The 12,790-nt window shown below is 48.7% G+C and overlaps 1 protein-coding gene across 2 annotated transcripts in view; it reads left to right on the top strand.

Annotated features, from left to right (window-relative positions):
• The window catches only part of ttn.2 (titin, tandem duplicate 2), a 206,585-nt gene that overhangs the window by 149,258 nt on the left and 44,537 nt on the right, over positions 1-12,790 (top strand). For both annotated transcript variants that reach the window (XM_077579402.1, XM_077579403.1), the window contains 17 exons: positions 632-934; positions 1,608-1,883; positions 2,522-2,821; positions 3,775-4,077; positions 5,139-5,438; positions 6,025-6,312; positions 6,436-6,738; positions 6,849-7,151; positions 7,762-8,067; positions 8,244-8,531; positions 9,174-9,464; positions 9,611-9,895; positions 10,525-11,112; positions 11,192-11,296; positions 11,372-11,569; positions 11,789-12,085; positions 12,162-12,749. In XM_077579402.1, the coding sequence (XP_077435528.1) occupies positions 632-934; positions 1,608-1,883; positions 2,522-2,821; positions 3,775-4,077; positions 5,139-5,438; positions 6,025-6,312; positions 6,436-6,738; positions 6,849-7,151; positions 7,762-8,067; positions 8,244-8,531; positions 9,174-9,464; positions 9,611-9,895; positions 10,525-11,112; positions 11,192-11,296; positions 11,372-11,569; positions 11,789-12,085; positions 12,162-12,749 (5,322 nt within the window). The remainder of the gene's footprint in view (positions 1-631; positions 935-1,607; positions 1,884-2,521; positions 2,822-3,774; positions 4,078-5,138; positions 5,439-6,024; positions 6,313-6,435; positions 6,739-6,848; positions 7,152-7,761; positions 8,068-8,243; positions 8,532-9,173; positions 9,465-9,610; positions 9,896-10,524; positions 11,113-11,191; positions 11,297-11,371; positions 11,570-11,788; positions 12,086-12,161; positions 12,750-12,790) is intronic.

The following is a 12,790-nucleotide window of genomic DNA, read 5'->3' on the forward strand; positions in this document are numbered from 1 at the left end:
ATTTATTTTTTCAAACTAATAAACTTGATTTAATAATCACGCCCATACCCAAGCGTGCCGCCCTGGCCAAAGATGTACATTCTAAAATCAATTTACAGCCGCCGCTTTCTGTAGGTGTAAAAAGCAGGATTAAAGAGGATTTTACATTCAGCAGTCTCAGCTAAGATGAAATGTTCCCTCTCTTCTGTCTTCTTCTTTCAAATTTACAGTGTCAAACAAGATAGTGTGCCGCCCTCTAGTGGTCAGCAGTGAAATTTCACCCAAAACAAACAGCAGCCAGAACAAAACAGTTAGAAACCGTACCCAGGATGGAGGGGGGATTACTGTATTGGAAGTCCATGGCTTTCTGCCATCGAGTAAACTGACCTCAAACGCGGTAGCTACAGCTAGGATACAATATGAAGCGGATAAAGATGTGGTCCCTTAAGTACAGCTAAAATGTTTATGTAATTCCCCTTCTTCTCGTGTATAGTAGAATACCCTTCAATTTAGAGTTCAGGAGTATTTGTAAAAAAAAAAAAAAATTAAAAAAAAGTTGCATTATACACGAGTAATAATGGTACTGAATACAGCGTGTGAGTACTTTCCCTCCAGTGCTGGTTGCGTGTCTAAAACCTGCTGTGGTTTTCAGGTGAGCCAGATCCGCCCAAGAAGATGGATGTTTTGGAGATGACCAGGAACAGCGCCACGCTGGGCTGGCTGAAGCCGCTCCGAGACGGAGGAGCCAAGATCAACGGCTATGTGGTGGACTACCAGGAGGAGGGGGCGCCGCAGGACAAGTGGACGCCGTACTCGGTGGTCAAAGACTTAACCATCGTGGTGGTGGGCCTGAAGGAAGGCAAGAAGTACAAGTTCAGGGTGGCGGCCAGGAACTCGGTTGGCGTCAGTCTTGCCCGGGAGGCCGAGGGAGTCTTTGAGGCCAAGGAGCAGCTCAGTGAGTACATCGGCGTCAAGGTCTGGGGCGGGGGTGTCCAAACGTTTTGGTCCCAGTACTGCAAACAGATGACACACCGTCCATCCGACGACAGTTTTTCTCAACGAGGCCCATCCTATCCCCTGCTTCGGCCCGAGAGGCGGTGTACACCCGCAACTGGTCGCCGGCCAATGGAATGGCACGTATAGAAAAGCAACCAGTTAGAGTGTACAGAGACGCCAACAAGCATGGGGGAGGAAAGCTGAGTGCCCAGAGAAACCGAATGTAGTCACGTGATCCTCAAATTTGTGAGAGGCTCTTGCCTTTAGTTGATTTAACGCACTGAATCTGATCCATCGGTGAAGGTACCGCACCAGGAAAGATCTTCCCCTGCGTTCAGCGCATCTCCGTGACCTCAACTAGTGTCTTCTTCTTTTTCTTTTTCTGCTTTTTCTTCTGCTACTTCTTCCTCCTCTGCTTCTTCTTCTGTTTTTGCCTTGCTACCCCAACGGGTAGAGAAAATAACTAGCGCAGTAGAAAGGCAAACCACACGGCCTGTGTCAGTGGGTAATTTTACCGGGCCGCTGAAAGCCAGACAGCAGACCGTGGTTTGGACACTCACGCTCTAGGAGCGATCCGAAACACAAAGAACGTGACCAGGTGTGCTAACCGGTGCCAATTGTCGCTCCCTCAGTGGCTCCGAAGATCATCATGCCGGACACGGTAACGGTCCGAGCGGGACGCAAAATGACCATCGAGGCCCTGGTGGCGGGTAAGCCGGCTCCCTTCTGCAAGTGGAAGCAGGGAAACGAGGACGTCCTGACGTCCGACCGCCTCTCGGTGGTCAAGACGCTTAGCAGCTGCACGCTGATCATCAAGAACGTCAGCCGCTCGGACAGCGGCTACTACAGCCTGTCGGCGGAGAACAGCACGGCCAAGATCAGCCAGATTCTCAAAGTCATCGTCATGGGTCAGTCAAAAACAAACAGCCTTGAAAAATTTGGAGGGTACAGTGAAAGCCTCCAGATTCAGTTTTCACTCCTTTTGTCTTCATAGAAAAACATTTTGGGGTCCTGAATCTATTTGAATAGTTTTTGAGTCATTTGGGGCTGCTGAGTCTGAAAAGGACATCACTTTAATTGGCTCAAGTTTTTGAGGTAGCGATATTTTTGACAGTGAATTTATGAATGTGCTTGGACAGTTTAGGAAAGTATTTTGCTGGTTACTGAAACCAGTGCTTGTGCTTTGACGTAACCTTGCCAAATTTTCGTAATGTTTGCCTGACTTTCACCTAAAACCTGGTTTGCATCACGATTGCCGTCATTCACGATATGGCATCCAAAATGTAAGAAGACGCTTTGGACATGCTTGAAAAGAGAGACAGGCTCCCATCAATGTTGGCGCATCAAGACAATCCCAACGTCATAACTTGGTTGTTCTTAGGACTTTTCTCAATCTCAAAAACTGGAGCCAATTCAGATAAAACAATGTCATTTTCAGATTCACTGACTACTAAGTAAGCAATCGTGCAGGCCAAGTCTGGAAACCATTGTCTGTACCTTGAAAAGAGCATGTTGGTCATCTTTTGTCCTGTGTGACACTGCGCAGACATTCCAGGACCCCCCGAAGCTCCGCTGGAGATCACAGAGCAGGACATCGACGCTTGCACGCTGTTGTGGAACCCTCCTCAGGAGGACGGCGGCAGCAATATCACCAACTACATCGTGGAGAAGTGCGATGTCAGCCAGGGCGACTGGCTCACCGTGTCCTCTAACTGCACCAAAACCAGATTCCAGATGACCAAATTGAGCACCGGCACCGAGTACATCTTCCGGGTCCGGGCTGAAAACAGGTTCGGCGTCTCAGAGCCCACCTACTCCGAGAAAATGATTGCCAGGTATCCGTTTGGTGAGTTTCCGCCGCCGCCATCCGTGATCTGTAAGCCCCCCATAGAACATGTGCTGTGTTTCATTTCAAAACTTTCTTGCACTCGCCAAAGATCATCGATCCCTCATCTTTAATGACGTTGACAGCGTAGAGGTCAGAAAGAGAAGAAGAGCAGATGTCATCACATACACTTCTAAGCAATAGCAAACCAATTGTTGCTCATTTTTTAAATGGTTCATGGGAACAATGTTGAACTGATTGTGTTCTTTTAAAAATCAGTCGGAAACCATCCAAACCGGGGACTTTTCCACTGTAATTGAATTGAATTTCACTTTAATTTCCAGCAGATTTCCAGTCAGATTTTCTTCCAATCTCTTTTTATGAGTGCTGTAGTGTTGTGCTCAAGACAGCACTAGCCTAGACCAGACAAGAACTGAATTTTTGGGTGAGCCCGAGACAAGACCAAGACCATAAAAATCCATTTTAAAATCCACAAACTTGAACAGATTTTCATTTTCTTTTAAATACAAGTTAAATGAAACGTGTTGTCTGCAACTCTTTTAAAACCACAAGCAAAAATGTCAAACCTTGACAGTTTTTTTTTTCAATTCTTGGAAAAGATGAATCCTTGTATTTATTTTTAAAGGAAGAGTGACAAAAAATAGCCAATTTGAGTAGAATTAGCAAAAGCGACAGCCAAAGTAAATGGATGCAATGTAATGTTCTCTCTAAACACAGTAAATGTAAACAGGGCATCAAAACATTCCAGAGATACACAAGAAGTGAAGAAATTTGTTGTTTGACCACTTAGTGCTTCTCTGACTGACTGACTGACTGACGTACAGAATTGATCCAAAAGTGGCCGCCACGCGGTCTACAATTGAAGAGTTAAGCTATTCGCAGAAATCAAATGGTCTGTTTCGATTCCTTGTGAGTGCATCCATAGGCTACATGTTTTAAATGTTTGCCTCCAGATCCTCCCAGTGAGCCCATAAACCTTCGGGTAAACAAGATCAACAAGGACTTTGTCATCCTGTCCTGGGAGCGTCCCAGCAGCGACGGCGGAAGCCCCATTACGGGATACTGCATCGAGAAGAAGGAGCGGAACAGTCTGCTGTGGGTCAGGGCCAACGAGTCCATGGTCAAATCCACCCAGTACACCTGCACCAACCTCATCGAGGGCCTGGAGTACACCTTCAGGGTATCTGCCATCAACGTTGCCGGACAGGGAAAACCTTGCAAGCAGTCCGACTTCATCACAGCCAGGATGGCTGTTGGTACGAAAAGCTTCTGAGCCCAAACAGCGGTGCCTTGACTTCCTTTGCTTTGCGGTGTTCCAAAAATCCCGGTTGCGGCAGAGCATCGGATGCATGAGTCAGATGGGGAAAATCATTTCCCAGGTAGAATGTGCATATTTTCCCCAAAATTTTCAAAGCAAAAAAAAAAACCACAGGGAAAAAACTCACCAGCCTGCTGGCATCCGCAGTGAGGAAAACGCCGCATATTTGCGTCTTCCTCATAAATACATCAAACGAAAGCCCAACTTCGGTTATCCACCTGCAGCCAAACAATTCTTTCAATTCTCACAAATGATTCTGTGTGCCATCATTATTTGATCGCATGTGGAACAAGTTCACTTTCCAATCTGACTTCTTTACAGACGATTAGAAAATGGAATGTGATTTTTGGAATTTTTTGTAATATGGCGTCGGCACATCAGGGCTGTCGACGTCACACGATTGCAAGGTGACGTGTGTGAGGCAAACAAACACGTTTTTTTCGGGTATGAAATTGCGTTCCACAGACAGCAAGAAATCTTTTTTTCTGACATTCGACAACACTCGCCTGCGCTGCCTTCATTCGCTAAACGTCGTCGCATATCCCAGACGTTCTGCGTCTTCTGGGTTTTTGTGAGTTCACGTGTGGTCGCACCAAAGGGAGGAATGGAGACGGTCACTTCCCCCAATAAAATACATACAGAAATTTGGTGGATACCAACAATTGTGAGGTGCGTATAATCCATTGGTAGAAGGAAAATCTAGCTGCAGAGGTGCAATTTTGGGGGTGGGTATTATAGGCAAGGAATTACGGTAAGGTCTTGTAATGCCCTGCACGTGGGCAAAGAGAGCCCCAGTCCCCGATGCAATGTTGGCCATTTGTTGATTGCTGTCGGCCACGGAATCCAACGCCATCTCCTGATGCCACGCCCCTTAGAGGCAGTCATCCCTTGCACGTGTACCACCGTATGTATAGCAATGACACAAAGTCAAGGTACCGCTGTTCTGTATTGTGAACCGAGACCCGTTTGGAGAGCTGAAACCAAATTTCTTCCCGCCAGACCCACCGGGTAAACCCGAAGCCATGGATGTGACCAGGAGCTCCGTGTCACTGGTGTGGACCAGACCCAAGCACGACGGCGGCAGCAAGCTGATTGGCTACTTTGTGGAGTATTGCAAGCTCCCAGAGGAGAAGTGGAGCCGCTGCAACAGCAACTGCATGAGCGTCCAGACCGAGGACTACGTGGTGAGCGGTCTGGAAGAGGGCCAACGCTACGTCTTTCGAGTCATCGCCAAGACGGCCGTCAACGTCAGCCTGCCCTCCGAGCTGTCCGACCCCATCGCCGTCATCGCAGAGAATGGTAGGGACAACCGCAGCTGCAGCAATGTGCCATACATCAATACAAGTTTTAGAAGCAAATAGTAAGAATAAACAAGACGCAACAAGGGCAGAAACTCGAGCTGTGTCAAAAGCCGAGGAATAGAACTGTGTTTTATGGCAGGTTTTAAAAAGGAATGGAGAGGGCGCTTGTCGTTTGATCATTTGGGACCAGCAATAGAAAACGCTCCGTGGTTTCTTAGCTTCCGCTTGGACTTTGGCCTACCTGAAGCGCCGGGATGGAGCAGGTCTGCTGGCCAAGGCGAGACGAGACCATTTAGAGCAGTGAGCCCCAACCACCAGATCCATAGCAACAAGACCAAGCAAAACAAAATGTCCAGATTGGGAATGTATGTTAGAAAGCAACCTCTTCAGCGGTTAGACTGTGAGGTCGAGAAAGAGAAGAAGGTCTGATTTCACCAGGGGGGGAAAAGGCTGCTAACTTTTTCCATTCTTAAGTAATCAACAAACCTAACAGTGGAAAAAGCGAAGCATTTCCCAGAGGGGGCGATTTTATCCTGATCCTGGCATAAGGAGACAAATGACCGCTGTGGTCTTCTTGCGTGCAGTTCCTCCACGTGTGGAGCTGGGGGTCAACATGAAGAATCTGATTGTGGTGAAAGCCGGAGAAAACGTCTTCCTGGATGCGGAAGTGTTTGGAAAGCCTCTGCCCAAGGTGAGCTGGAAGAGAGACGGCGTTCCGCTCCATCTGGCGGAGGGAATGAAGATGACCCAGAAGAAACACATCCACCTTTTGGAGCTCTACTCCGTCACAAGAAAGGAATCCGGTGACTACACTATTCTCGCCGAGAACGTCAATGGCAGCAAGTATGCCACAATTAAAGTCAAAGTGCTCGGTAAGTTTACTGCGTGATGCCGTAAGATCATCGTAACTTGACAATGATTATGGCGATTTTGAAAACTGAACAGCAAGAACAGTGTCTAAATCTTCAAACTGCCTCCCCGGTTGTTCCCCTTAGACAAACCAGGCCCGCCGGCTTCAGTGAAAACCACCAAAGTGTTCGCAGACCGCGTCAAGCTGCGGTGGGAACCCCCGCTGGCAGATGGCGGTTCTGAAATCACCAGCTACATCATCGAGAAGCGCGAAACCAGCAGGGCCAACTGGGCGCTGGTCACCGCCAACATTCACGGACACATCACTGACTGCTCTGTAGAGAAACTCATCGAGAGCCATGAGTACCAGTTCCGAGTCAGTGCTGAAAACCAGTACGGCGTAGGAGACGCCACCATGACCGACCCAGTCACTGTCAAGAACCCCTACGGTGAGTCACACCTCCAGACGTCCATCCATTTTCTACGCTGGTTATAGATGGCGGAAAGGACCGCCATCGGGACCCACTGGTTCTAATGTCGATCGGTTTGCTTTCCTCAGATGTTCCCGGCCCTTGCGATCCACCCGTCATCACCAACATCACCAAAGACTCCATGACAGTCAGCTGGAAGGCGCCGGCCAATGACGGTAGAGCCCCCATCCTGGGATACATGATAGAGAAGCGCGAAGCCACCGAGTTGACCTGGGCCAAGGTCAACCGTCGGCCGGTGATCGACAGAACAATCAAGGCGGCTCAGCTAACTGAGGGCTCCGAGTACGAGTTCAGGGTCATTGCCATGAACAAAGCCGGTCTGGGAAAACCAAGTGATGCGTCCAGTGCGGCTCTTGCCGTCGATCCTGTCTGTGAGTGACTTTTTAGAACTGAGAAGCTGCTAATCTGTTGTCATTCAGATGATACCATCCGGTATCTCACAAAAGTGAAGACACCCCTGAGTTTTGTAGATATTTGATCTTATCTTTAGATGGGACAACACTGAAGAAAGGACACTTTGCTGCAATGTCAAGTAGTCAGCCTGCAGCTATACAAGCGGTCAATTTACTGACCCCTCAAAATCAGTCAACATTCAGACAATGTCCAAACGGCAACAAAAAGCAGCAACAAAAGTAACTGAAAGTGTCCAAATTGGGCCCAATTAGCCCATTTCCCTCCCCTGTGTCATATGAGTGGTTAGCGTTAGAAGTTGTCGGTGCGAACAGGGAGCAGGTGTGTCATATTTGGCGTTGTCGCACCCAGACTCTGGCATACTGGCCCCTCATGGCAAAGAACGCTGAGTTGGTCATGGAGGAGTGGCAGAGGATTCCAGGGGCAACTGTCCACTGGCTCTGTTGTAGCAAAGTGTCATTTGTTCATTGTTGTACCATGAAAACATGTCGAAAATGTGAGGGGTGTACTCAATTTTGTGAGTTGCTGTCGTGTCTAGCGGAGTCGTTACTCATTGTCTCTATTTGCCAGATCCTCCGGGCCCACCGGCCTTCCCCAAGGTGGTTGATTCCACCAGGCGCTCCATCAGCCTAAGCTGGACCAAGCCAGCGTACGATGGTGGTTGCGAGATCATCGGCTACTTGGTGGAGTGCAAACTAGCCACTGCGGAAAACTGGACCAAATGCAATGTCCCCAGGAAGCTCCAGACCACCAAGTTCTTGGTGACGGGCCTGATGGACGGCACGGAATACCAGTTCCGAGTTTTTGCTGTCAACAAGATTGGCTACAGCGAGCCGAGCGAAGTCCCCGGGAACCACACGGCCAAGGACATCCTCAGTATGTTCCTCTTTTGTTGTACAGTTGACATGGTGGATGCATTCCAGACCCACCTACCATGGGTGAAAATCTGCAATCTTGAGATGTCTTGTGCAAAACCTATTTAGAAAATAATTCACTGAGCACTTAACATAGAAAACAAATCTAAATTACTGAACGAATTGTGCCTCTCGCAGTCCCTCCGGAAGCCGATCTGGATGCCGACCTTAGGAAAGTGTTGGTTCTCCGTGCTGGTGTCACCATGAGGCTCTACGTCCCCCTGAGAGGGCGCCCGGCACCCAAAGTGACATGGAGCAAGGTGGACGGAAACCTGAAGGAGAGAACCGGCGTCCTGATCAAGACATCGGAGTGGGACACCCTACTTATGGTTGAAGACATCAACAGATACGATGCTGGAAAATATGTCCTGACGCTGGAGAACAGCAGCGGTTCCAAGAGCTACACCATCGTGGTCAAGGTCCTCGGTGAGCTAGCAAACATCTTTGTGGCCTTAAACAAGTATCTTTGGAGACCAGTGAACTAATTGTTTGCTTCCTGCGTACACAAAGGTTTGGGGGCGTCCCCAAAGGTTTTGGGGCCTCCCCAAAGGTTTTGGGGCCTCATTGTTCCAATTCTTAACGCCTACGTTGCCATCTAGTAAAGCTGACTCGAGGAAACTTGGTTGTCGGTTTCCAACAAGCGAGAGCACAGTTGACTTGATTCAACTTTTGGCGATTACAATGACTTGGATGATTGAAAATAAACAGGCCCAACTAAAACAAACTAAACTACCAGATGTGTAGCCTTAAATGTCTCTAGATTAAAAAAATGAATGAATAGTCGAATGTCAAGCACTTGTAAGATGGAAAGGCACTATAGAAATTAGTACCATTTGCCATATAAGGGAGAAAGGGCCCTTTGTGGGGATAAAAAAGTCAGATTCGTACGAGAGAAAAGTTGTCTTTTCCAAGATAAAGTACAGTAAGTGTGCAGTTAAAAAAAAAATCACATTATCGTTTATTTCAAATTGTTTTGCTGACCTCCAAGCTACTGACCCAAGTTTAATCACAACTGATTTAGTTCACTAAAGCTGCCTCTGATTCTGCAACCCCACCCCTCCACTGTAGATTCTCCTGGACCACCTCAGAACCTTACTGTGAAGGAGACCTCCCTCAACCACGCCTGCATCACCTGGGACGCGCCACTGATCGATGGCGGCAGTCCGGTCAAGAGCTACATCGTGGAGAAGCGCCTGGCCGAGAGGAAGGCCTGGACTTGCGTGTCAACTGAATGTCACAAGATCTCATACAGGATTCCCAATCTGGAGGCGGGACAGGCCTACTGCTTCAGAGTTCTGGCCGAGAACGCTTACGGTATCGGAGAGGGCTGTGAGACCGCCGGCAGCGTGCGAGCTTCAGGTATGCGGCTGCTCCGATTCTCCAGCATGTCGTGGACATATTGACAGTAAAGAATGAATAAAATAAAATCCTCAAATCCAATTTGCTGTTTTCTGACTGGCACAGCAGTCATTTTCAGTGCAATGGAATCATTTGTGCCCCTGCAGAGCAACCTGGTCCAGTGATGGACTTGAAGGCCAAGAAGACCACCAAAGATTCCATCACTCTGGCATGGAAAAAGCCCATCAGTGATGGTGGCAGTCACATCAGTGCCTATATCGTGGACCAGAGCGAAGGCGAGAAGTGGAAGCAGATATCCAAGGGCAAGAACACCTCACTCGCGGTTGGAGAGCTCACCGAGGGCAAAGAATACTTGTTTAGAGTCAAGGCACTCAATGAGTCTGGAGAAGGGCCGCCCACTGAGATCATGGCTGTTGCCAAGGACCAGTTTGGTAAAGACCCCATGACTGCACCCTGCTTATAGAAAGACCTATAAATATTTTATTTAGATTTTTAATCTACAAATAAGAGTGAAAGTGTGCTTGCGTTATTCTGTTGACTTGTCAAACGAAAAACAAAAGCGGTCTTAGCATAATGCTAACATATAATGTGAAAGACCTTTGATGGCTTCCCTGGGTTGAAAGAATAGAACAGCAACGCTAACAGAAATTAGCATCGGCGTTAGAGTAAATAAAAACCTTGAGACATCTACAGACTTCTTCAACACACACAGAGCAGCCACACATAACATTTCATTCCCCTCACATGATGCTATCAATCTGTCTCTTTGTCCATCCATAGCATAATGCTCACATGTATATGTTGTCACTGCTACAAAAAAACACAACATGTGTTATTGTACACTGAAGCGTGATCATCTTGTTGCCCATAATTACGCGGCATCTTTTCCCGTAGAGCTCATGCTGCCCAGCATGTTGTGGCACAAGCTGGTACTACACTGAAGGAGCGCAACTCTAAATTCGGACTTGTCAAAACACATCAAACTGTTGCTTACAAAAATGGTAGCTGTAGCTGCTTTTGCATCACGTTGCTCAACATGTCTAAAACCTGTGCTTTCCAGTGCTACCTGACTGCAACCTGAGCTGTCTGCATGACGGTTGCTACGTGGTGAAGGAAGGCACTACCGCCCGCATCAACATTCCCATCAGTGGCGTGCCGTATCCCGCTGCCACATGGAAGAAGGGCGACGTGGCGCTCGGTGACACCGGGCGTATGTGCGTCGAGGCGTCCCAGGGTGTCACCACTCTCCTGATCCGAGACTGCCAGAGAGGAGATGCTGAAGTCTACACCATCAACGTCAGGAACAGCTTGGGCTCCAAGGACTGTAAGTTGCAGCTCAAGGTTGTGGGCAAACCGGGCATCTGCACCGGACCCGTCAAGTTTGACGAGATCACAGCCGACGGCATCACCCTGGAATGGGGGCCACCCAAAGATGACGGCGGTGCCGAGGTGTCCAACTACATTGTGGAGAAAAGGAGGACAACAGCCAACAAGTGGGCCACGGTGGCTTGCGCAATCCAAAAAACCACCATGAGAGTCATACGTCTTCACGACGGTGTGGAGTACATCTTCAGAGTGTTGGCTGAGAACAAATATGGAATTGGAGAGCACCTGAGATCAGACGCGGTCATCGCGCAGCATCCTTTCAGTGAGTATCCAAGACAGAAGCAAAATGGCCTCGTGTGGTTCATTTTGTTGAAAAATATCTCTTCCCTCGCCATCCCCAGATGTCCCGGAGGCGCCTGCACCTCCAGAGATAGTGAGCATCCGCCACGAGTCAGCCATCCTAACCTGGGCTGACCCCAAAGACACAGGCGGCTCCCCAATTACAGGTAACTAAGGCTCATCACGGCCTCTGTGTCAAGCTGAAATCAGTAACACAAAGCTGACCGTGTGATTGCGTGCAGGCTATCATGTGGAGTTTAAGGAGAGGAACAGTCTGATGTGGAAGCGAGCCAGCAAGACTCCTCTCAGAGTCAAGGAGTGCAGGGTCACAGGCCTGATTGAGGGACTGGAGTATGAATTTAGGGTGATGGCCATGAACATGGCCGGTCTTGGAAAGGCCAGCAGAGCTACTGAGGCTGTTGTTGCTCTGGATCCCATTGGTGAGTTTCTGAGATCAGTTAATCAATCAAATAATATATCGCACTTTTCGCACATCCCCCCCCCCCCCAAAATGCTTTACATGAGTTAAGAATAACAACTCCCCCTCGAATATCCCACGAGGATAGAGACCTACGCGCACACGTTAAAAATGAGGGACAACAGCTCCTCCTTCACGTCTGACAAAAAGAGACTATAGTGATGTCTTTGTCTTCTATCAGATCCTCCTGGCAAGCCTGACGTCATTAATATCACCAGGACATCAGTCACTCTTATTTGGACCCCACCCAAATATGACGGCGGCTACAAATTGACTGGCTACATGGTAGAGAAGCTAGAGGCTGGCGGTAAAGCCTGGATGAAGGCGAACCACGTCAACATTCAAGGATGCGCCTTCACTGTCACTGACCTGACAGAGGGAGCTCAGTATAAATTCCAAGTCAGGGCCAAGAACTCTGCTGGCGCTATTAGTGTTCCCTCAGAGACCACCGATCTGCTGACTTGCAAGGATGAGTATGGTAAGCTGATTTTGACTGAATTTGTTGTGAATGTTCCAGCTTGCAAGGTAACATCTTGCATCACTTGATTTCTCAGAACCCCCGAGCATCACCATTGACCCAGACGTGAAAGACGGCCTGTCAGTCCGGGCGGGAGATACAATCGTAGTCACCGCTTCCAAGATTGTCGGCAAACCTCCGCCCACCGTTGTCTGGTCAAAGGCCGGCCGTGAGCTCAAGAACTCCGACATTGTCACCATCACCAGCACTCCGACATCCTCCACTGTGGCCATCAAGTACGCCAGCAGGAAGAACACCGGAGAGTACACCATCACTGCCAGTAACCCATTCGGCATCAAAGCAGAACACGTCAAAGTGAAGGTTCTGGATGTTCCCGGACCTCCGGGCCCCATTGAGGCCAGTAACATTTCCGCTGAAAAGTGCACCCTGACCTGGCTTCCACCAGAGGAGGATGGAGGCTGCTCTATTAAGTCTTACATCCTTGAGAAGCGAGAGACCAGTCGCCTGCAGTGGACCAAGCTGGCTGAAAACGTCATGGACTGCAGATGCGTCGCCAGCAAATTGATCAAAGGCAACGAGTACATCTTCCGGGTATCTGCTGTCAACCAATATGGCACTGGAGACGCAAGCCTGTCCGGTCCAGTAAAAATGGTCGACAGTTATCGTAAGTTCAGTGAATATTATACATGTTTCAAGGTGCTAATT

Source organism: Vanacampus margaritifer, chromosome 11, assembly GCF_051991255.1.
Source record: "Vanacampus margaritifer isolate UIUO_Vmar chromosome 11, RoL_Vmar_1.0, whole genome shotgun sequence".
Classification (NCBI taxonomy): domain Eukaryota; kingdom Metazoa; phylum Chordata; class Actinopteri; order Syngnathiformes; family Syngnathidae; genus Vanacampus; species Vanacampus margaritifer.